This window comes from Arvicanthis niloticus, chromosome 3 (assembly GCF_011762505.2).
Source record: "Arvicanthis niloticus isolate mArvNil1 chromosome 3, mArvNil1.pat.X, whole genome shotgun sequence".
In the NCBI taxonomy this organism is placed as follows: domain Eukaryota; kingdom Metazoa; phylum Chordata; class Mammalia; order Rodentia; family Muridae; genus Arvicanthis; species Arvicanthis niloticus.
The window spans coordinates 70,255,448-70,276,688 of NC_047660.1; the positions used below are offsets into that span (position 1 = coordinate 70,255,448).

The 21,241-nt window shown below is 44.7% G+C and overlaps 2 protein-coding genes across 4 annotated transcripts in view; one reads left to right on the forward strand and one right to left on the reverse strand.

Moving 5' to 3' along the window:
• Positions 1-8,949, forward strand: part of Dlgap5 (DLG associated protein 5) — a 30,345-nt gene extending 21,396 nt beyond the window's left edge. For 2 of the 3 annotated variants that reach the window (XM_034498237.2, XM_076931165.1), the window contains 4 exons: positions 2,488-2,710; positions 4,872-5,052; positions 7,731-7,791; positions 8,578-8,949. In XM_034498237.2, the coding sequence (XP_034354128.1) occupies positions 2,488-2,710; positions 4,872-5,052; positions 7,731-7,791; positions 8,578-8,688 (576 nt within the window). In that variant the 3' untranslated portion in view covers positions 8,689-8,949. The remainder of the gene's footprint in view (positions 1-2,487; positions 2,711-4,871; positions 5,053-7,730; positions 7,792-8,577) is intronic. The other variant, XM_076931166.1, reaches the window with a different exon arrangement.
• Positions 8,950-10,235: 1,286 nt separating this feature from the next.
• Lgals3 (galectin 3) lies at positions 10,236-20,552 on the reverse strand. The gene is made up of 6 exons (XM_034498393.2): positions 20,427-20,552; positions 14,665-14,686; positions 13,842-14,171; positions 12,612-12,700; positions 11,600-11,765; positions 10,236-10,507 (listed from the first exon to the last, which is right to left on the reverse strand). The coding sequence occupies exons 2-6, from the start codon at positions 14,680-14,682 to the stop codon at positions 10,352-10,354; spliced, it is 759 nt and encodes a 252-aa protein (XP_034354284.1). The 5' UTR covers positions 14,683-14,686; positions 20,427-20,552; the 3' UTR covers positions 10,236-10,351.
• Between the last annotated feature and the right edge of the window lie 689 nt (positions 20,553-21,241).

Here is a 21,241-nt window from a genome sequence, read left to right on the forward strand (position 1 = left end):
CCAAGTTTCTAGCACAAAGTCTTCTCTGATTTTTGTTTTTAAAGATATGTTTATTTCTGCGGGTGGGTGGTGTCGTCTGGTTGTGCCATGAGGTGCAGGCGAGGATCAGAGGACAAGTTCAAGGCATTGGTTCTTCACTTCTACTGTGTAAACTCTGACTGTTCACAAACTGAAGTTCTTGCTTATTACCTTCTGATTGCCTTGTGGGCAGGGGAGCAAGGATATAATCAACACAAATGTAAGACGTTTCCTTCCAGAAAGAAGAAGGTAACAGATGAGTGGTGGACTTGGGGTGCCTAGGTGACTTATGTTCCTAGACAGTGGGTGGATGGGCATGTGTTTGTTTTATTCTGATAACGAGACCTGTGTCAAAATGTGTGGTGTAGTAGCTTTATATGCACTTATGGAAAGCTGGGCAGAATGATTACCATGAGTTCAAGGCCAGCGTGGGCTATGTAGCAAGTATCAGGACAGCAAGGACTATATATAGCAAGACTGTGTTGTACAAAACCGGAACAAATCTCTTATGTTTATGTATTTGCTTGTAATTGCAATAGCAGTAAATAATTCATGTTTTGTTAATGCTAAACTCTAGAGAGTCACATGTTACACTTTCTAGCAGTCCAGTTAGATGAGTGCTATACTCACAGTTCACGGTTGAAAATTCCAAAACTCCAAAGATTAAGTCATTTGCTCAAGGCTTTCATTCCAGGGTTTATTTCAGAGCCAACGCTCTTAGTGGGCAGATCACAAGAAGTTTGCATGCTTCTTGTGGGACAGACTGTGGAATGAGAGATTTTATGTATTTCTTCACTATGCTTATGAGGTTTTCCATGTTTCCTGTAAAACATGCCTTGTTAATCTATAAGAATCCATTTAAGGGGCTTAAGAGAGTGTGCTGCTCTTTCTTTCACACACAGACTAGCCTTCAGGGGCCTGTAACTCCAGCTCTAGGGCCTTGATGCTCTCTTCTGTACTTGGGGGCGGGGAGGGGGGCTGCACTTATGCACATTCTCACACATAATTTAAGACCTTTTTAAAGTTCATCTTACTTATGCCTCAAATGGACATTTATCAAATCAAATGGCTAGTTTTCTTCTGATTTTAGAAGTACACTTATTTTATAAACTTAGGTTGCTGCTTTCTACTGTGTTATGCAAACAGAGATGTTCTGAATTCTGTCTCAGTAAAGAAACTTTATTATTTCCTCTCAGTGAAATCTCAGTACAAAGATCTGAGAGGAGTGGTTAGATCATTAAACACATTTAAAATCTTCTGTAATAGTAAAAGATGTTGTTCATAAGAAGAGCTAGTATAATGATATTTGTTTTTTGGGATGGGTCTTACTAAGTACCCCAGCCAAAATTCAAACAGAATCTGTTGGGGTCCAAGAGTCATCCCATACCACACGAATATGGATCTCAGTTAAACAGATATGGTTTACTGAACGCATACCCCAAGACTGACCAACCAGGGCAATAGCTCAAAACTGTGCACTGGACATTTCTCAGGGCCAGCTTATAAAGACTAAACCCACAGTGAGCTCATACACAGATGCTGGAAGTGCTGCCTGGTGGTCGGCCCTGACTCAAGCCATTTTAATTTAAGTATAACAGTTCATATTGATCTTTAATTTGATGGGTCCAAGTGAAGCTTATAGTTGTGGAATTTCAGATGAATAAACCTCATAGCATTCAGAACATGACAGGTCATGTGGGAAGCATGGCCCTAATCTGAGTCAAGTGATTTTTCTGTGTCAGTGACTGGCAGGCATATTTCAGTTAACGATATGAAATAGCTGGGGGCATGGAACAAAATGGCTCCAGCTGTGCTGGGGTGCAGGGACAGGCGTCAACAGAATCCTCCTGCCTCAGCTTCCAGGATGCTGGGATTACAGGTTTGCACTGCTGCTCCTGACATACTGTGGGTATTTCTTAATTGAGTGTTTAGCTCTCAAAATAATTTATCAGTGGCTCTATCATATAAGAATTGTAATTCTGCCTGTGACCACCAGATGTCTCTCCTTCTACTTTGTTTAGTTCTACGGTTTGGTTGGCTGGAGAGAACTTTTTGAAACCTCAAAGCCCCCCTACCCCAGTGACACACCTCCTCCAACAAAGGCATACCTACTTGAGCAGGGCACCTCTAATTCTGCCCTAACAGTTCTCCTGACTGGGGACTAGCCATTCCAACGCATGAGCCTCTGAGGGTTGTTTCATCCACACCACAGAAGGTGATGCTCAATTGGTGGGGCAATGCCCTCTTTAATATCAGCTGGTCCTGAGGCTGAAATGGGTGTGCATTCAAGCCAGCAGGGACAACATAGTGAGACCCTGTCTCATAATAAAAAGTTAAAGGGGCTACAGACTTACTTCAGTGGAAGAAAGAGTTCCTGCTATGTACAGGTCTCTGGGGTCACTCCTTAGTACCACAGGAACAGGAGAAGGTGGTAATGAACACACCTTTAATTATGGTTTCTCCTTGCAGAAAAAAATTGTGCCTGGTAGAACAGGCAAAGCAAAACAGGATGACGATGGACGAGCGGCAGCTAGGAGTCGTCTCGATGCCATAAAGAAGGCGATGAAAGACAGGCTGCAGAGGCAGGAAGCCCAAGCCCATACGGCAGCTCCAGAGACACCAAAGGAAGTTGACAAAATTGTGTTTGATGCTGGGTTTTTCAGAATTGAGAGTCCTGTTAAGTCATTCTCAGGTTTGTAGTTTTGCTGAGACTTAAGGATTTGGGCCAAGTGAGGGCTTGAGTAAAAGGAGAAAGTGACTTTCACACGAAGAGACCCCGTGCTCTGACTTCTAGAGATAGGCTCCTTGCTGGCAAGTCCACATGTGCAGCACATTCTGAGAGGCGTGCTTATACTGTGAGTCATTTATCTTTTAAGATCCTGTTCATGTTTCCAAGTGATGTTATAGCTGCTACTGCCACGCTTCCCAGTCTGTGTGTGAGGTTCGGTGCCAAGCTGGGTTAGGGTTACAGTGCAGAAGACCTGAGCTATCAGGCTTCCTTCAGCTGTGCGGGCGACTGCAGCCCCTCTGCATGGGGTGGGGGAACTGAGCGGCTGCATTTGAGATCCTTGAGCTCAAACTCAGCTTGACATGTGCTGGGCAAGCATTTGTCCCTCCAGATACTGTCGCGCCCCCGCTAGATCAGCAAGGAAGATGCAACAAACCAGATCCTTCTCAACAGCCTTTATTGGAAGCGCTCTTTTAGATTTTTGGGAGAGACTGACTCGAATGCCCAGAACGGGCTGCTTATATACCCCCAGCCCTGGGCGTGGCAAAGCGCATGGAGGTGTCCGATTGGTCAATTTGCAATGCCTCATTATCATGCTCATTAGCATACCCCCGCCCGGGAGGGGGTGATTGGCCAGGTTCATGGTACCCTAGTGGTACCTCATTTGCATGCCCCGTTCGGGAGGGGTTGGAGTCAAATTCCTAAGTGCACTGCGCATGCACTGATAGTTCTACCTGAGCCTAAGCAGCCGCCATCTTGGATTGCACCTCAGAGCAGCTGACGGCGAATGTCAGCGCTGTCAGCTGCTTTGAGGCGGAGGCGCTGCTTCTCTCAGCTGGCAGCCGCTTTTAGTCAGCCGCGAGTCAAAAAGGGCAGCTGCCTTGAGTCGGTGGCGCCACTTTACCAAGCTGACAGACCATGCCGTGCCTTTAACCAGCCATCGGGTCTGCGTCAGGTCGGCTGCTTACAAGATAAGTGTCTTTCTGAAAGCCTCTCTTTTTAGACAAGGCTTGGCTAAGTTTCCCATGCTGTCCTAGGACTCAGCAGGCCTGAAACTTGCTGTGGTCCTGCCGCCTGAGCCTCTGGAGGGGCTCTGTACATCCCTGTATTCAAATGTTTTCCTCTACGCTGCTCACTTGAGGTCATTCTCTTACCTCCAGCTAGGACCAGTTCTGGCACCAGCCATTCAAGTGCCGTGTAGGAGGAAGCTGGGTGTCTCATAGTTTATTTGTAAATACTTGTTTCTTTCCTTGTCCCCATGACTAACCCGTGTTTCAGCTGTTTGGTAACCATCTACAGCAGGATACAGCCTATGTCTCAACTTTACCAGGACATACTCTGCTCTGCTAAATGGTCAAAGGAACTTGTTAAGAGACTAGGTTTCTCTCTCTCTTTTCTTTTTTGTTTTTGTTTATTTGTTTGTTTGACACGGGATTTCTCTGTGTGGCCCTTGCTGTCCTAGAACTAGCTATGTAAACCAGGCTGGCATCAAACTCACCGAAATCTCTAACCTCCTCCTAAGTGCTGGGACTAAAGGTGTATGTCACCGCGCCTCTGAGTCAACACTTTTGACCCAAGCATTTGTTTGCCTGAGTTAGCTAAGGATAGCTCACTTGCTAATTTACATTATACCTTCTAAAATATTCTTACTGTTGTTGCTTATTATCAGAGTTGCACCTCTTTATGTTTTTTTTTTTTTTTAAGTTTTAGTGTTTTATGTGTATGTGTGCTTTACCTTTACCTACACGTTTGTCTGCACTATGTGTGTGCCTGATGGCTATGGAAATCAGAAGAAAGCATCAGATCCCCAGGACGTAGAGTTACAGTTGTTGGGAAACATCATGAGGTGCTGGGAACCAAACCTGGATCCTCCAGAGGAGCAGCCAGTGTTCTTGAGTACTGAGCCCGCTCTGCAGCCCAGAATCCTGCCTTTTAAAACAAGTTCTGTAACATAATAGGCATGGTGTATCAAAGGGAAGCATAGGCTAACGTGACCATCCTCCTGTCACAGAAAGTCCCTGGCACCTGACAGTAACAATGTTGACAAGAGTAGGCTCTGTACTGCCTTTCTAAACAAAAAATGAACGAAAAGACTTGCTATGGAGGGTTTTTTTTCTATTTTTAGTACTGTCTTCTGAACGTCGTTCTCAAAGATTTGGAACACATATGTCTGCCAGCAAAGTTGTGCCTGAGGGCCGGGCTGCAGGGGATCTTCTAAGACAGAAGACACCACTGAAGAAACCTGACCCTCAGAGCAGCAAGAGTGAGCATGTTGATCGGACGTTTTCAGATTGTTTTGAAAGCAGGTATCTCTTTAATATGTACACTGACTTTGATGGTACTGACGTGGGCTCTCATTTCATATGATTAAGCTGGGAAAGTGTGTCAGCCACATGTCTTGGGCTTTTCTGAGGAAACAGACTTCAGATTTCAGGTTGGAACCAACTGTGGTGTTGGTAGTCATAGCCGCTGAGGTGGAAGGATTATTTCACCAGCAGTTTGGAACCAGCCTTAGCAACACCGCCTGTCTTAAAAGAAAGCACCAAGACTGAAGTTGGTAAGTGGTCCTGTTGCAGTTGGCAGAAGTCACCGTGCCATACACAGGAGAGAAGCAATGTGGTATCCTCTGGTGCTTAGCAGATCTCAGCTCTAAACCAACCATGTGATGACGTGCCAGCTGTGAACTTCTGGGACAAGTTCATTAGCTCAGCTTCACTTTCCTTGTCTGCAGAACAGGGGTGCTCTGCTGTTGCTGGGGTGGTGAAGAGGCACATACTTTCATACAGTATGTATAGAGAGAAAGTGCCTACTGTGTGCAGACAATCTAAACATCACTTTCGGTCATTAACTAGACAACTCTTATAGTAGCCATGCCAGGTTCTTAGCTTGTAATTGCTCAAACTGATCCATTCTCTACACAATTGCAACAGCATAACCTAAGCCGTCTTTATAGTGGCTCACAGATAAGTGTGCAGCTCATCTGAGAGGGAAAGGAACCTTAAACTTAAGTAGGAAATTGTTACCTGATGTCTAGAGAAGATGTTGGGCTTGAAGTTTGGAAAATGTTGAACACTCTTCATTTCAAAAACATACCACTAAATAAGGCATGGGGCAGACCCTGTGAGTTAAAATAGAGGAGGCACATAAAAGTTCTTAACTATATTTTTATTTATAATAATGTCTTTTTAAACTTTTGATATGCCAAAAGCATATTTCATCCTTTAAGAACCACAAAAATGCTTTTGGTATTATAAAAATCTGTGTTTTGTAAGATACCAATTTTTTATCTTGCTATTTTGTATAATTTATAGTTTATTATCTGTATTAGGAAGATCTGTAATAGCAGTTGAGTCATATTTGTCCCTCCCAAAATGAAATTCTGGGGCCACCAAGATAGTTCAGTGGGTAAGGCACTTGTTTTGCAAGCCTGTGGCCTTTACACACACACACACACACACACACACACACACACACACACACACACACACACATCTTACAAGAAAGCATCTTGAAAATAAATAACTTTGAACCAGGCAGTGATGGTGCACACCTTTAATCCCAGAACTCAGGAGGCAGAAGCAAGTGAATCAATATGAGTTCCGGGACAGCCTGATCTATAGAGTGAGTCCCGGGACAGCCAGGGCTACACAGAAAAACCCTGTCTTCAAAACAAAACAACAACAACCAAAAAAACCCAACTTTGCAATAAGTCATTCTTTAAGATTCATTTTATTTATGTGTATGGGTACTCACAGAGACCGTGTGTGTATGCTACATGTGTGTGGGTACTCACAGAGACCATGTGTGTGTGCTACATGTGTCTGTGATACATGTGTGTGGGTACTCACAGAGACCATGTGTGTGTGTGTGATACGTGTGTGTGGACACCCACAGGAGCAGAGGAAGGTTTCCGATTTCCTGGAGCCTGAGTTACAAGCAATTGTAAGTTGACCAACATGGGAACGGAACTTTCCTCCTCCATAAAAGCATAAACTTCATTTCTCTGGAAGAGAATCTTTTTAAAACAAACTTGAAGAAATAAAATTACATTCTGTTTAATTACTTTGAGTGTGTAGATTCACACATGCCTGTTGTGACATGTGTTGAAGGCAGAGGGCAGCTTTCAGCAAACAGTTCTCTCCCAACATGTGAGTTCCAGGGGTGAACCCAGATTGTCAGGCTTGGTGTCAGGCTCCTTTACCTAGGAACCATCTTGTTGGCTCCTGAAGAGATTATGACGGATAAATTTTTTTAATTCATTTTTTATTAACCTACAAAAGAGTGTGCTTGGGTGCGACTCCTTCGTGGTTCTGGTTTTGGTGGTTCTGGAATTGAATGCAGAGCCTTCACTTGCTAGGCAAGCACTCTGCCAGTCCTATACTTTGTTGTTCTTTTCAGTTACATTTTTATTTATGTTTGTTCTGTCTCTGTGTGTTTGTAGGCACACACATACTCAGATCTGATCTCTATTTATATTTAGGATTAAAATATATTGAATTACACTATCCAGTAAACATAGCCAGCCTGCAGGTTTGATAGCACATCTGTAGTTCCACACTTAGGAGACTGAGGCAGGAACACTGAGAAGCCAGCCTGGGTTACATAGCAAGACCTGACACACAGAACACAGCAAGGCTGCCCACACAGTAACGGGGCTGCTTTGCTTCAGAACTCAGCCTCACCCTGACCTGTTCCTAGTTGTGGCTCTGGATTTGGCTAAGATTCAGCATTGCAGGTAGAACCATATTAGCCTGAGTGATTGGCATGGAAAGGGGCCTGTGAGCTTCCAGGGAAAGAGGACATCATCTGTGTGGCCGTCATACAATAACTGTCTAGTCTGTACAGATCAGCAGGCTCCTGGGTCAGCTCTGTGTTCAACCCCATTATGCAAACTAGTGGTCTCCATGCAGGATGGACTCAAAGCACAGGTCGAATGATTGTGATATGTTTCATTATTGGTGTATAATATCACTGCTTGTTTCAGGTGCAGCCATGTAGAAGATGCCCTGTGTCCTGGAAAACAAGATTCAAGTGACATAGAGCATGTAAGTCCTATTGCAAGGTCAATACCTAGATAGCCCAGGGTATCATCTGTTTATGTCAGGTACTTAATGGAGACACTAACATGCAGAGTCGTCATCCTCATTTGCATGTCCCTGGGTTGTTTGCAACCATGCTGTCTTTGTATTCTTCAGACCACATCAAGATGACTGTAGAACCAGAGAATTAGTGATCTTTGGCCTCTTTAAAGTTCTTTAAGAATATGTGTTTTGCCTGCCTGTATATCTATGCACTGTGTGCGTAGTCTCCTGGACCTGGAATTACAGAAGGTTGTAAGCTACCATGTGTGTGCTGGGAAGAGCCGTCATTGCTCTTAACCACTGAGCCATCTCTTGCCCTGGCCTTTATTTTTGAACCAAACTTGATAACAGTAGCTATACTCGTCTGTGTGTTTTACCTGCTTGCTTTTACTGTGTAGGAGCCCTCTTGCCCCAGAGGCCTGGGTAACATCAAGCCCAGTTTGCTCTTGTAATTTACTTTCTCTTTCTACTCTCTGAGGTCTTTATTGGGGGGCAGGGGGTAAGATAAGATTTCTATGTATAGTCTTGGGTGTCCTATAACTCACTCTGTAGACCAGGCTGGCAGCTCAAGATCCACCTGTTATGATGGCACACATAAAAAATAAAATTTAAAAAGCTTTATATTAGGTCTTACATTGTTGTTAGTGTCATTGTTACATAGGGAAACTTACTTATTCTTTGGCACTCAGTTAACTAGGGTACAGAAGGCTTATTAAGGGCAACTCTTGACTGCTCTGCTGTGTTCTTTAGCCAGGCCTCAGCTGCAACAGCCCCTACACTGAGGAGACAAGACTGTGCGATCGCGGCAGACAGTTCTCCTTTGGAGGTGACCTCATTGTCTTCTCACCACTAAGACCTTGAAGAGAAGAGAACATCAAGAGGGCTTTTAATTTTAAAATAACTGCAAATATTCTTTTCTTCACATTGTTAATTCTCTTTTACATCTTAAACTGTTGGAAGTTGTGAAAATATGCACTGGTATTCACTTCTATTTGGTCTGTTTATATTACATTACACAGTGTTGTAATGGTCCCTGTTTGTGGAGACATTTTAATAATGATACTATAAAAACCCTATAGGTTATTTAAAATATTAAACATGAACCAAGGTTTTGCATCTGCATGCCCATTTTATGGATTTTCATTTGAGCACCTGTATCTGTTGACATCAAATACTTTGTTTTCCTGTATTCCTTTAGATGGGGTTTCCTGACGGCCCGCTAATGGATGATGGAAAGTTATGGGGGGTGGGAGGGCAGAATTGCCTGGTGGGTAAGGACACCAAACCTGATGGCCTGAGGTCAATGCCTGGGACCTGCATGCTGGAAGGAGATGTTCTTGTCCCTTAGGTTGTGATTGCAAGTGCTTGCTTTTATAGACCTCTTGATTTCTGATTTTCCCGGGATGCCAGCTTGTGACATTCACCAGTTTAAGCTATTCGAGAAGATAGCGTAGAACAGAATTTTGACCTTTTTCTACTTTGAGCTTGCTACTGATAGAAAAGATAGAAAGTGTTAGGTATAAGAATGGACATAAAAACCAAGACACAGAGTCTCAATGGTGTTGAAATACTCATTTGAAGGCAATGACCTGAGGCTTTAAAGGAAAAATAGGTTTAAGACCAGCCTCCACCACAGATATTTCACGTCTGTATACATGCATGATTGCCTTGTAATTGCAGTGATGCTGCTGTGAGCAACCTGCTCCCAGTCGTTTAGAACAGCGTCTGCGTGGTATAGAGTAATGCCAGAAGACAGGTGTAGGGTCAGGGCTGGCAGCAGCCCTACGTCGATCTTCCTGTGCCCTGATTGGCCCTTATCTAGGGTTGTGTAAGTGCACCCTTTGGTCTTCCCTTGGAATCACCTAACAGCACTACTAACATTGCTAAGTAACACAGCTCTACCCAGATGCCGGTGGTAACTGTCTACTGGTGAGCCAGTGCTCTTCAGTGTATTTCCTTTTTAAAAATCAGGATGGATTATTGATAATTACATGTTTCCCTGTACATACTGCTCCAAATCAAAGGGCATATAAAGACAGGCAGCTTGAGGCATGGGTGGACCTAACCTGTCCCACCCTCCAGGAAGAGGGGTGCAAATCCACGGCATGAGTGGGCAAGTCAGCCATCCACCCTCAAGACAGCTTGCATAGAGGATGTGAGTCAGGCCCCTTACAACCACCCGGAACTCCAGCAGCACCAGGCCTGATGCCTCCCGTGTGAGCAGGCACCTGCACCCCTGTGCACAGACCCACAACACACACACACACACAGTTTAAAAGGCTAGGGATGTGTAGCTCAGTGATAGGACCTTGTGAGTGCTGGGCCTAGCACTTCCTAACACTTGTCTAGCGCTCACAAGGTCCTAAGATGCGACACCCAGTGTCATAAAAGAAAAAGCAACAAGTATCTCTCGGCATGAGACTGTTTATTAAATGGATGTCTTACAAGAAGGATAAAAAAAGAAATGCCAAAGTTTTCTGCTCATAATTTCCCCAGGGCCAGTTTTGGTGCCGCCCCTTCTGGCTTAGATCATGGCATGGGAAGCGCTGGTGAGGGTTATGTCACCGAGGATCCCCAGTTGGCTGATTTCCCTGAGGTTCTTCATCCGATGGTTGTACTGCAACAGGTGAGCATCATTGACCGCAACCTTGAAGTGGTCAGCTTCAACCAGGACTTGGATCTAGGAACCAAACATGGGAACAGTCAAAACATGTAATAACCATTGCAATTTAGGCATTCCACCACAGTGTTTCCCATGGCATACTGTCTGCCAGGTTTTGTTTTCATCTGTTAATTTCTATGTAAAGAGGGAAGATTTTATATATATATATAATGTTCATATATATGAATATATATTCTTAAACCAGTGTAGTCTGAGTTCGGGAAGTTCAGTATTTCATTTTACGTACAGAATCTAGAGCAGTGACTGAATAGCAAAAATAAATCTAGATTGTCAGATTTAAAACACAATAAAAAGGGCTGGAGAGATGTCTCAGTAGTTAAGAGCACTGCTCTTCCAGAGGTCCTGAGTTCAATTCCCAGCAACCACATGGTGGCTCACAACCATCTGTAATGGGATCTGATGCCCTCTTCCGGTGTGTCTGAAGAGAGAAATGGTGTACTCATATACATAAAATAAATCTTTTTTAAAAAACACAATAAAAAGATATCAAAGTTATCAGAAGGATAGATAATGACAATCATAAAAATAGTTTTATATACATAAGTGTTTAGTTTTAGCTAGGCTGTGGTGTCACACGCCTTTAATCCCAGCACTCAGGAGGCAGAGGCAGGAAGATCTGAGTACCAGGACAGCCAGGGCTACACAAAGAAACCCTGTTTTCTCCACTACCACGCCCCCAAAAAACCACCCAAAAGTTTAGTTTTAATGGGGTCTATAATACCTAAAGTTAAAAATGGCAACATAGAAAGGGATTCCTTAATGACAAATATTAACTTATCAGACAGGTTAATGTATAGCCAGTTTTGCGAAGGCCAGGAAATACTTCTCCCCATAGTTAATGAACATTCATCCATAATCCTGTAAATGGAGGTTTGTGGTATAGAAAAGCAATGTGATACTAGAAGACTGTTTGGAGAGGTACCAGTGACAATGGGGGATGTGCTGCTCCTGGCCACATCCCTTGCCTGTGGAGGCTGGAGGTTGCCGTGGTAGGGAGGAAGGTTGGCCAGGTGCCTAGGACAGGTTTTCCAGTGGTTCCCATTGGTAAGAAAATGTAGGAGTACGGCAGCAGCCGCAGCTGCGACTTACTTTGAATGGTTTGCCGCTCTCAAAGGGGAAAGCTGACTGTCTTTCTTCCCTTCCCCAGTTATTGTCCTGCTTCGTGTTACACACAATGACTCTTCTGTTGTTCTCATTGAAGCGGGGGTTAAAGTGGAAGGCGATGTCATTCCCTCTCTTGAAATTTAGAGTAATACTGTTTTAAAACAGAAATCAAAGAGAATTAAAGTGTGTATCAAGTCAAGAACATCTAACTTACTAAAATGCAAACCCTCTCATAATATGTTGGAACTGTTTTTCTGTTCTGGAGGCAAAGAAGCGACAGTGTCAGATCCAACTCAAAATGAACAGGCCCATCCTCTCATTCATTACGGGGATCGCCTCGAAAGTTCAGTGGGACAATATGCCTTGTCTGTTCATTGAAACAGGATCTCACTATGTAACCCAGACTGGGCTCCCGCTCGTGATTCTCACCTATCTTGGCCTTCCGAGGGGTGTGATTCCAAATGTGTGCCACCAGCTGTCTTATTTGGGGGGTCATTCCTGACTGTAGTGCTCTCTTCTCTTTTCACAGATGTACTCTTGTGTACTCAGGCAAATGCTTCTAGATATCCTCATAGTTTTAGACCCATCCTGAGAGCATTTTGTACCTTGCTATAAGTAATAATAATGGTTCTTTTCTTGCCCTGATAGATTACTCTTAATATCTGTCAAGACCAAGCCTAAAAACTATCAAATACCTGACTTTGTCATGGTTAACCAGAAAGCTCAGAACAGCAGGGTACACGGATGTAGGTAATGTTTCCTTCCCGGTTGGACTGTTGAAAGTGCCACTTGAACTTTCTGACCCTTTTTGTTCTTGTGTGTTAATACAAACACAAGTCTGTTGTTAAGGGACTGGCCCTACTGGGTTTCTTAAGGTGAGTCCCTACAATAACACTAGAAGCTAGATTCTAATGTGTAGTTTACAAAATCTTCTTAATTAAGATAGTCTGTATTTCGAAACCATTCAACAGATTGGTTGTTGGGGTCACCCTTGTACCTGTTTGCGTTGGGTTTCACTGTGCCCATGATTGTGATCAGCATACGGGGCATGACTCCTCCAGGCAAGGGCAGATCATAGGGCACTGTCTGGGACAGACAAGAATTCCAGGGTCAGTAAAGCATTGTGTTTTCTTGAGGAGTGTAAACGTCCATTGCAAACATTGTTGCAATGCATGTGACCAACACAGAACCTGGGTAGATTCAAAGGCCACCTTGACCAGTATGTAAAGAGATGAAAGGTAGTGTTTGTTCCCTGTGTGCAAAAAGTTAATTGAGAAATTAACAAATGAAGGAGCAAATGTTCTTGGACCATCACTGGGGCTGTTTCAACCCATAATTCATCCACATGGACTCATTTTTGTAACATTTTAAGCTAGACTGTTGAGCAACAATCTTTTCATGCACAGGTCCCTGGGTCCGTTGTCACATGACGTACAGCACTGTAATTCTGCTCCCTGAGGAGAGGTTTGTGTCGACTGGGGCTTCTGTGCTCACAGGTCACCAGCAGAATGCTTTGCACACGAGTCTGTGTTGAATGAGCACTTCTCTGGTTCATTCCACAAGTGTTGAGCAAAGTGCTTAAGGTATGGACATCCCAAGATCTCTGTCCCTGCCTCTAGTCTCTCCTTTAAAGTTTCCTCCTAGGTTCTGCTGTCTCCCATACTCCCATCTCTCGCCGTGGTCTGCACTAGACCTTGTACCTGCTTCCTGAAGTTGCTCCCAGAGGGTGGGTGAACTGGAAGGCTCCTTGCGTGGGAGTGAGCTGGAGGAGTCTCCCCTACCCCATCCTTTCCCTTTCCTGCATCCCTGGATTGAGCTAAAGCTTTGCAGCCTTGAAAAGCTCTCAGTATTTACTGGGGTTATATGTATAAGCCACCGAACTCAGTATTTATTAATAATATAGCTTTGCCTCATAGTATAATTATTTTTTTGAAACAGGATCTCTGTGTAGAGCAGATTGGCCTCATATTTACAGAGGTCTTTCTGTCTCTGTTTCCTAATGGTGTTCACCACTCATTACTACAATCTTGATTTATATTAAAGCACATTTATCAATGCCTTATCAAGTCACAGAATAAACTCAATATTAACACATTCCTTTTCCCACCAGACTAATAACATCCCTGTGGTTAGCCCTTAAGATATGGCTCTAAGCCACAGGCTTAAATTCCCCCTAATGTCCTCTCCACTTGTACAGCAAGCCCACAAAACAACCCTTCCTCCTTACCAGTGGTCCAGTGGGGGCACCATAGGGGCCAGCAGCAGGATAGGCCCCAGGAGCACTGGGGTAGGCCCCAGGTTGCCCTGGGAAGGCTCCAGGAGCAGTTGGGCCAGGATAAGCTCCAGGAGCAGTTGGGCCGGGGTAGGCACTAGGAGGAGCCTGTCCAGGATATGCCCCTGGAGGAGCCTGTCCTGGGTAGGCCCCTGGAGGAGCCTGACCTGGGTAGGCCCCAGGATAGGAGGCCCCTGGGTAGCCCCCTGCCCCAGGCTGGTTCCCCCATGCACCCGGATATCCTTGAGGGTTTGGGTTTCCAGAGCCAGCTAAGGCATCATTAAGCTGTAAAGAAAGACAAACAATTAGAGGATGGGACTCCTTCACTACATAGAGTTGGGGGACTACAGGCATTTGTAATCTAAGAAGCTGAGAGATGGGAAAAGATTCACTTTTCCCTCGCCCATTCTGCTGTTTAGAGTTGGTCCTCTGCTGTTTTGTATTTTATTCTGGCCTCTCATTGTTGCGGATCAGGGTGGGCTAAACTCTTCCTGCTTACAGGAACTGGCTGGTTCTAAACACATGCTTTCTAATCAACATGAGAAACAGCTGCAGTTGTTTCATGGTCCCACTGCTTCCAGGACACATGTCACTGCCGCAGAGGCCACTCCCTGGAATCTGCTGTTGGAAAAGCAAGCTTATTGCTAATGGGCCTAAATGCACAAGTGAGCCAAAGGGAATTTCTCAGTAGGAGGATCAAAGGGAAAACTGGTAGAAATGAAACCTTTAACCCGTGTGAGCGTGTATGGGGCTAAGAAAACAGACATGGAATACTTACGGAAAAACTGTCTGCCATTTTCCTAAAAGAGAAAAGCCAAAGAGAAGTTATTAGCATTTGAGCCTAAAACATTTTACAAACCTTCATGAGATTAAACATTGCAAATAGTTCATGGGCAGTTCTGGTCATTCTACAATCATTTTGCCTAAGTCAATGGTACTGGGCTGTAAAACCATCCTGTGGACAGGCTGGGATGCATTCTAGCTAAATTCCAAACCCACTGAGGTTGTGAAGTTAGACCTTGATGCCAGGTGCTTGTGTTCTGAAGCCGAGGAGTAAAAGACCTTGAGGGCTAAGGAGTAGGTTGAGAATTTCCTGCCTCTTCTCTCGGTGAAAAATGGTACAAGACACAGCTTCTCTCGGCTACCTGCTTCCCTGGGTTTTTCTACCCTTGCAATGATTCATGGGAAATACAGCCCTCCTCTCTTCCCAGCCTCAGGACTTCTGGGACATTAGAGGAAAGCTATCTGTGGGTTCCCATTGAGATCTCAAAGACAGCTGACATGGCCTGGTTATTTATCCTTGTTTGGCACACCCTGGTGCCTGCCCTGCGCCATCATTTTCCACATAATCACAAGGCCCACAGACCAGCAAGCTACATGAGACACATGCGCACCAGAGTATGGTCAGTGCCGCAAGCCTCTGCTGGGACATTCAAATCTGAGAGCTTACTGGTGAGCTGGGAAGGGTGATGGTGGTGGACAGGTGACATTTGGGAGTGGTTGGTTGGTTGGATTTTGAAGTGTTTAGTATTAAGGTCTATCTGTGTAGCTCATCCTGACCTTGAATTTAATGATCCTCTTGCCTCAGCATCTCCAGTGCTGGCTGTGGTGCCTGCATTTGTTTGTTTGTTTGTTTGTTTGTTTGTTTGTTTTAAAGGTGCTCGATATTCCAAATAAAAGGTGAGTCAGGCGGCAATGTGAACAGAAAGCAGTTGCATTCAAGATTCTGCCAAACAGGTTTGCCTTACACAAAGCTGTCACGGGGCTGGTTTACAGACAGCCTGTTTCCTCCGGCTTGTGCTCCTGTACCACACCTAGAAAACCACAAGATGCCTGGAACCTGCCCACCCCCGAACCCCCCTTTCAACAGATCCCTCAATGCAGCAGAGTGCATTGGTTTGAAAACTTTTCTTTCTTAGGGTGCTGGGGATCAGATTGACAGCATTAGCATATTTGGAGGGCAGCATTGGACGGGTAAGTTTGATCAGAGCTCAGAATGGCCACATCATTTTGCTACCATGAGAACTACCTGGACCTGGAAATAATCAGACTCTTCTGACTTCATTTGCCCACCTGTGATATTTTACTCAATTATCCCGAGAAATGACATGATTAGGTGAGCATAGTGTCTCATGCCTGTGAGCTCAGCAGTCTGTAGCATAAGAACTTCCATGAGGTTGAGGTCAGCCTGGACCACACAAAAGCTCCAGGGTCTCATTCTGGTCTTGACCACTTATATCGATCCCCATTCCTCAGCCTCCCAATGACTGGGCTCAAAGGCATGAGCCACAGTTTCTGGCTTCAGAATTTTTTAAAGAAAATAAAACCTAGGCTGGGCAGAATGGCACATAGCACTCAAAAGGCAGGGGCGGGCAAATCTCTGTGAGTTTGAGGCGAGCAGAGCTGAGGTCTACAGAGCAAGTTCCAGACCAGGCAATGCTACGTAGTGAGATCTTGTTAGGAAATAGTTTTGAAGTTCAAAGTGGGCAGAGAATTTAACATTTCTGATTAACCATTCCCCACCCCTTCAGCAATATCTCTGGCTTCAAGCCATTAGATGCTAGTGGCATAACTAGCAACTAATAACTATAACTTGTGACAACCCTAAATGTTTTCAAACATGGGCAAATCTCTAAGGCCAAAACCACGTATGGTTGAAAACTAGCAATCCAGGCTGTTAATGTCTATCCATAGGTAAATGTACATACAAGGGACCATAAAAACCAATAAAGAGTTTCAGTCTTTAAAAGTAGCCAAGTTTACAAGGAAGGGTGGTCACCACTGCCACCTCCGGTCTAGGGAGGCTGAGGCAAGAGGAGCAGAAGTACGGAGCCTGTCTTAGCTGCACATGTAGACCCTGTTTCAAAAACAATAGCAATCTATTGCTGGGCTTGGTGCTGTACAGCTCTAATCCTAGCACTCAAAAGGCTGAGGCAGGAGGATTGAGTTTACTGTTAACCTAGGCCACATAGCAAGACTGTCCAAAAGCTAACCAACGAACACTTCCCTCTAAAGAAACCCTTTTTTTTCCCTCTTAAGTACACTACAGTTTAAAGAGACTTGAAGATGTACAAGTTAAACTCTTAAACCTGAAGGCCAAATCTCTGATAAATAATGTTTCACTCAAAAAATTCTCTGTGAGGAAAAAAAGAAAACAAACAACCTAACTTTACCATTTTCCTTAAAAGGTGCTCAAAAAACAGAACACCAATCAAATTATGTGTAAAGAAAGATACATGGAGAAATGCTAAGGGACACCTCTACGTGAAGCTTTGTTCTGCTCAAAGCCTCTGATCAGGGCCGGCTTGGTCCATTTTCCTTTCTGACCAAATGAAATCCTAGAGGCAGCAGATTTCGCTGTGACTCAGGTGGGCCTTGGATGACACTTTGGACAGCACTGTGATACATTCCACAGGATGTCAGGATAATGACACCCTCCCAGCACTTGTACAGGGATTTTCAGTTCCCAGAGAACTTCCACAGAATTTGTATTTTGTTAACGATCTGGTGACACTGGCTGGAGAAAACATTCCCACTGTCAAGTGAGGAATCCGAGAGCTGACTCAGTGGCCAAGGCCAACTCATTAGCATCCTGGGATTGAGGGCCCAAGTTTCCTGACTCCTAATTCATGTTTGTCCTATACTAGTTTACAAGTGTACATCTCTGATGTTTTAAAATCCTTTAAAATGTTTAGTTACTTCCCTGAAAAATTCTCTGCCTTGTTCACCCAGAACTACACAGCATGCTGAACCAGTAAACAGATTTAAAAATAAGATGGAGCTTTGGCCAGAACACTAACTTGGTGAATCACTCAACACACAGGCTGCTGAGTACAGAATGCTTTTGTGCACAGTCACATTACTAAGAAAAACCACATTTTAACCAATAAATTGTGTTTTTCAAAAAAAAAAAGTATTGTTTTTAGGTTTGTTTTTTTTTACAGTATTTACTTCTCAAACATAGATTCTTAATTGAGGTGTATGTCTTTGTATGTTTGTTTGTGTGTGTGTGTGTGTGTGTGTGTGTGTGTGTGTGTGTTGCAGTAAAGATTTAGACTTTGACTATTGAGGGAGCTAGACAAAAAGGCACCTGAATCATACGTAAGACCGACCTAGGACACTTGAGCTTACTGGCAAGAAGTAAGAAGTTTGTTTATATATTTCCAGACAGGTTTTACTCTTTGGCCTGGGTTGGCTTGGAATTCTAAATGTAGCCTATGCTGGCCTTGAACTTAAGATTCTCTGGGGTCTGTCTCCTGAATGTTGGAAATACAGGCACTTACTCCCACATCCACCTAAGGAAGTGTTCTTTGGAAAGGATCTGTACATACTCAGAAGGCAGAGGCAGGTGGGTGTTATAAATCCAGGCCTGCCTGATGTATGAACTTCTAGCCAGTGCTACCTGTGAGACCCCATCTTGAAAGATGATAAATGCTTTTGACCCAGTGAACTATCTCATTGATTGAGAACCCCTGAATAGACTCATTCTACAGGAAAATGATCAATTTTTCCAGTCAACCCTCAAGCAATTCTCTACCTCTTCTGCTTTGGGTACTATTTAGTGAACCATCCATTAAACACTTCTAAGCTTCAGCCTGAAAGGCCCCATCAAAGTCCGCTCCAGAACATGGACTCAATACAGATTTTAAACCAAACTTCTAAACATTGTGAATTTAGGAAGCTAGTCTCCGTCAAAGATAAATATGACTATCTTAGGAAAAAAGTCTATTGTAAAGATGTCCCACATCTGTAATCCCAGCACTTAGGAAACCATGGTAGAAAGAGCGCCACAGGTTCAAGGCCAGCCTCAACTTTGTACTGAGTATGAAGCCAACCAAGGTTATGTTGTAAGACCCTATCTGGAGAAACAAGCACAACAAAGCAAAAGTGTGATCAGTTACCAAGGAGACAATTGCTAGGTGTGGTTGTACTGGCTTGGAAAAATCGCAAGTTCTAAACCAGCCTAGACCACATAGGAGGACCTTGTCTAAACAAAAAATTCTTTCAGTCTCAAGGTCTTGACTTGTACCCCACCACCACCAAAGACTATTATTGCAGAAAAGCAAGGGTTTTTTTGGGTTTTTTTTTGTTTGTTTGTTTGTTTGTTATTAAACTTCAATTTTTATGGAACCAGTTGTGTGTGGTAGTTTAACACTGTTAGCTCCTGTACTTGGGAGACTGTGACAGGATTGAAAATTGAAAGCCAGCTTGGAGTACACCTGCCTAGGCTGCAGTAGCATCCTGCCTCCCTGTGATGGGCTGCATATGCTTGGCCCAGGGAGTAGCACTATTAGAAGGTGTAGCCTTGTTGGAGTAGGTGTGTCACTGTAGGTGTGAGCTTTAAGACCCTCATCCTAGCTGCCTGGAAGCCAGTCTTCCACTAGCAGCCTTCAGATAAACATGTAGACCTCTCAGCTCTGCCTGCACCATACCTGCCTGGATGCTGCTATGCTCCTGCCTTGATGATTATTGACTGACGCTCTGAACCTGTAAACTAACCCCAATTAAATTTTGTCCTTGAAGAGTTGCCTTGGTCATGGTATCTGTTCACAGCAGTAAAACCCTAAGACACTTCTCCTTCCCCCCAAAAGTAAGTAAATGAAAATATGGAAATATATACGTGGAATTTCAGGAATTGGTGAGGTTTTACACAGTGTGATTCCTGTTGTTTTCCTCAGAATTAGCGGGGTCACAAAGTTCAAACGTTCTCATTATCTAGAAACCATACTCCCCAGGGATCGCTTTACAAATATTCCAGTTTCTTCAAATAGGAATCACTTGCTAGGGTCAGCTGGGATCCTAAACCACAGCCTCAATCCCCTTATCATCAACCCCTGTTTGAGTAACAGATAATTCAGGATAAACACAACTTTTGAAAGCTAAGGGTTTGCACTCTGAGACAAATATGGCCACACCCAAGACTTCCTCCACCCAGATCTAGAGGCTATTGCACAAATATCCACACTGGTCAGAGATGAGTCACTTGGCTTACAAAAAAATTTAGAGGTTACAGTAGTTCTTCATCCCGACACATGCGCACTAGGTCCTGGGCAGCACTTTTGCATGCGGTCAGGCAAGCAGGGAGTGGCTGTAGCCCCTGCCTCCGCTGAACCTGGTGGAACTCATTGGCACCATACAGCAAGATCTCTAGTTGGAAGGCTTCCAGGTGCACCAAAGGAGCCTACTGGCCAAGTCAGGAATCCTGGGCGATGTCTGCTGAGTCCCCAAACTCCTACCCCCACCCCCAACGTGCCAGAAGGGGCACCTGATTCCTATGGCCCAGCTAGGGGCAACCGCTTGGAGCCAGGCTACAAGGTGGATCTCCGTGGGTTGTGGCTCACTGGAGCGCAGGGCTTCGCAGGCATCCCGCCATCCCAAAGAGACTTAGTATGTAGGTCGTGACTAACTTTCTCCGAGAGTTACCGGCTGGAGAGCCATGGCAGTGGACCGGCGCCTGGGACCCTGAAGGTGACTTCCGTCCATCTCCCAGAAGCCCAGCCCTTGGTGCACTGAACAGTCCCCTCACCCCGCGCCACTCACCTGGTTAGTGCTCTGTGTGCTTCTCACCTGGTTAGTGCTCCTCCCGCTGCTCCGCTAGCAGTTAGAGCTGGGCGGTGGCTCGCGGCTTCTAGTACACTTTTCCCCGGGCCCGCCCTCCTGGGGCGGGGCAGCATCCCTCGCCCTGCAGGCGCCTGCCTGGACCGCGCCCCGCGGACCCCGAAGTTTCCCCAAGGTGGACTGGGACACGCCCGCCAGCCTGTGCCCCTCACCTGTGCCCCGCAGTGGGCCCTTGCCGACCGCACCCAGGTTCTCAGACTCACCGGATTCCCTTGTCTAAAGCTGCCTTTCATGGTCTCATCCTGCCCCTATTTCCTTCAGCTGAAGCCTTCCCAAGAAATGTGCAGTGACTTTGGGTGTGAGGGGAAGGAGGAGCAGGTGTCCCTGACACGTCTGAGATGTAAGAGGCGCCCCTGTTTGCATTCAATCCTGCTCTGGATTTTGCTGGGCTGGGTACCCCAATGTGGTACATAGTAGGTGGGTATTTGTTGGGAATGAATGAATGAATACCTGTGGACAAATGAATGAATGAAGTAGAATGAATGGGTAAATTGCTTCCTAGGAAGATGTTTTCTTACAGATTGGAGAGTCCAGCACGGCAAGGGACAGTTAAGTCAACAGAACAGGGAGTAGCTCTGTCTTTTGCAAGAAGGCTGATAACCAGTTTGGAAGCATTTATATAGATAAAAGCTGAGTGATGTGGTTAAGAATATTCAAGATAATTTCTCTCCGGTTTCAGATGACATCAGCTAACATCCACCAAATGTTTATGCACCCCACGCTGTGCCTAGGGCTTT

Excerpts from the sequence above, each read along its gene's own strand:
- Lgals3 (XM_034498393.2), bottom strand. Across the intron at positions 11,766-12,611 it reads GTGAAACCCAACGCAAACAG|TATTACTCTAAATTTCAAGA; the intron begins GTACAAGGGTGA and ends GTTTTAAAACAG. Across the intron at positions 10,508-11,599 it reads AGAGCGGCAAACCATTCAAA|ATCCAAGTCCTGGTTGAAGC; the intron begins GTAAGTCGCAGC and ends TTTGGTTCCTAG.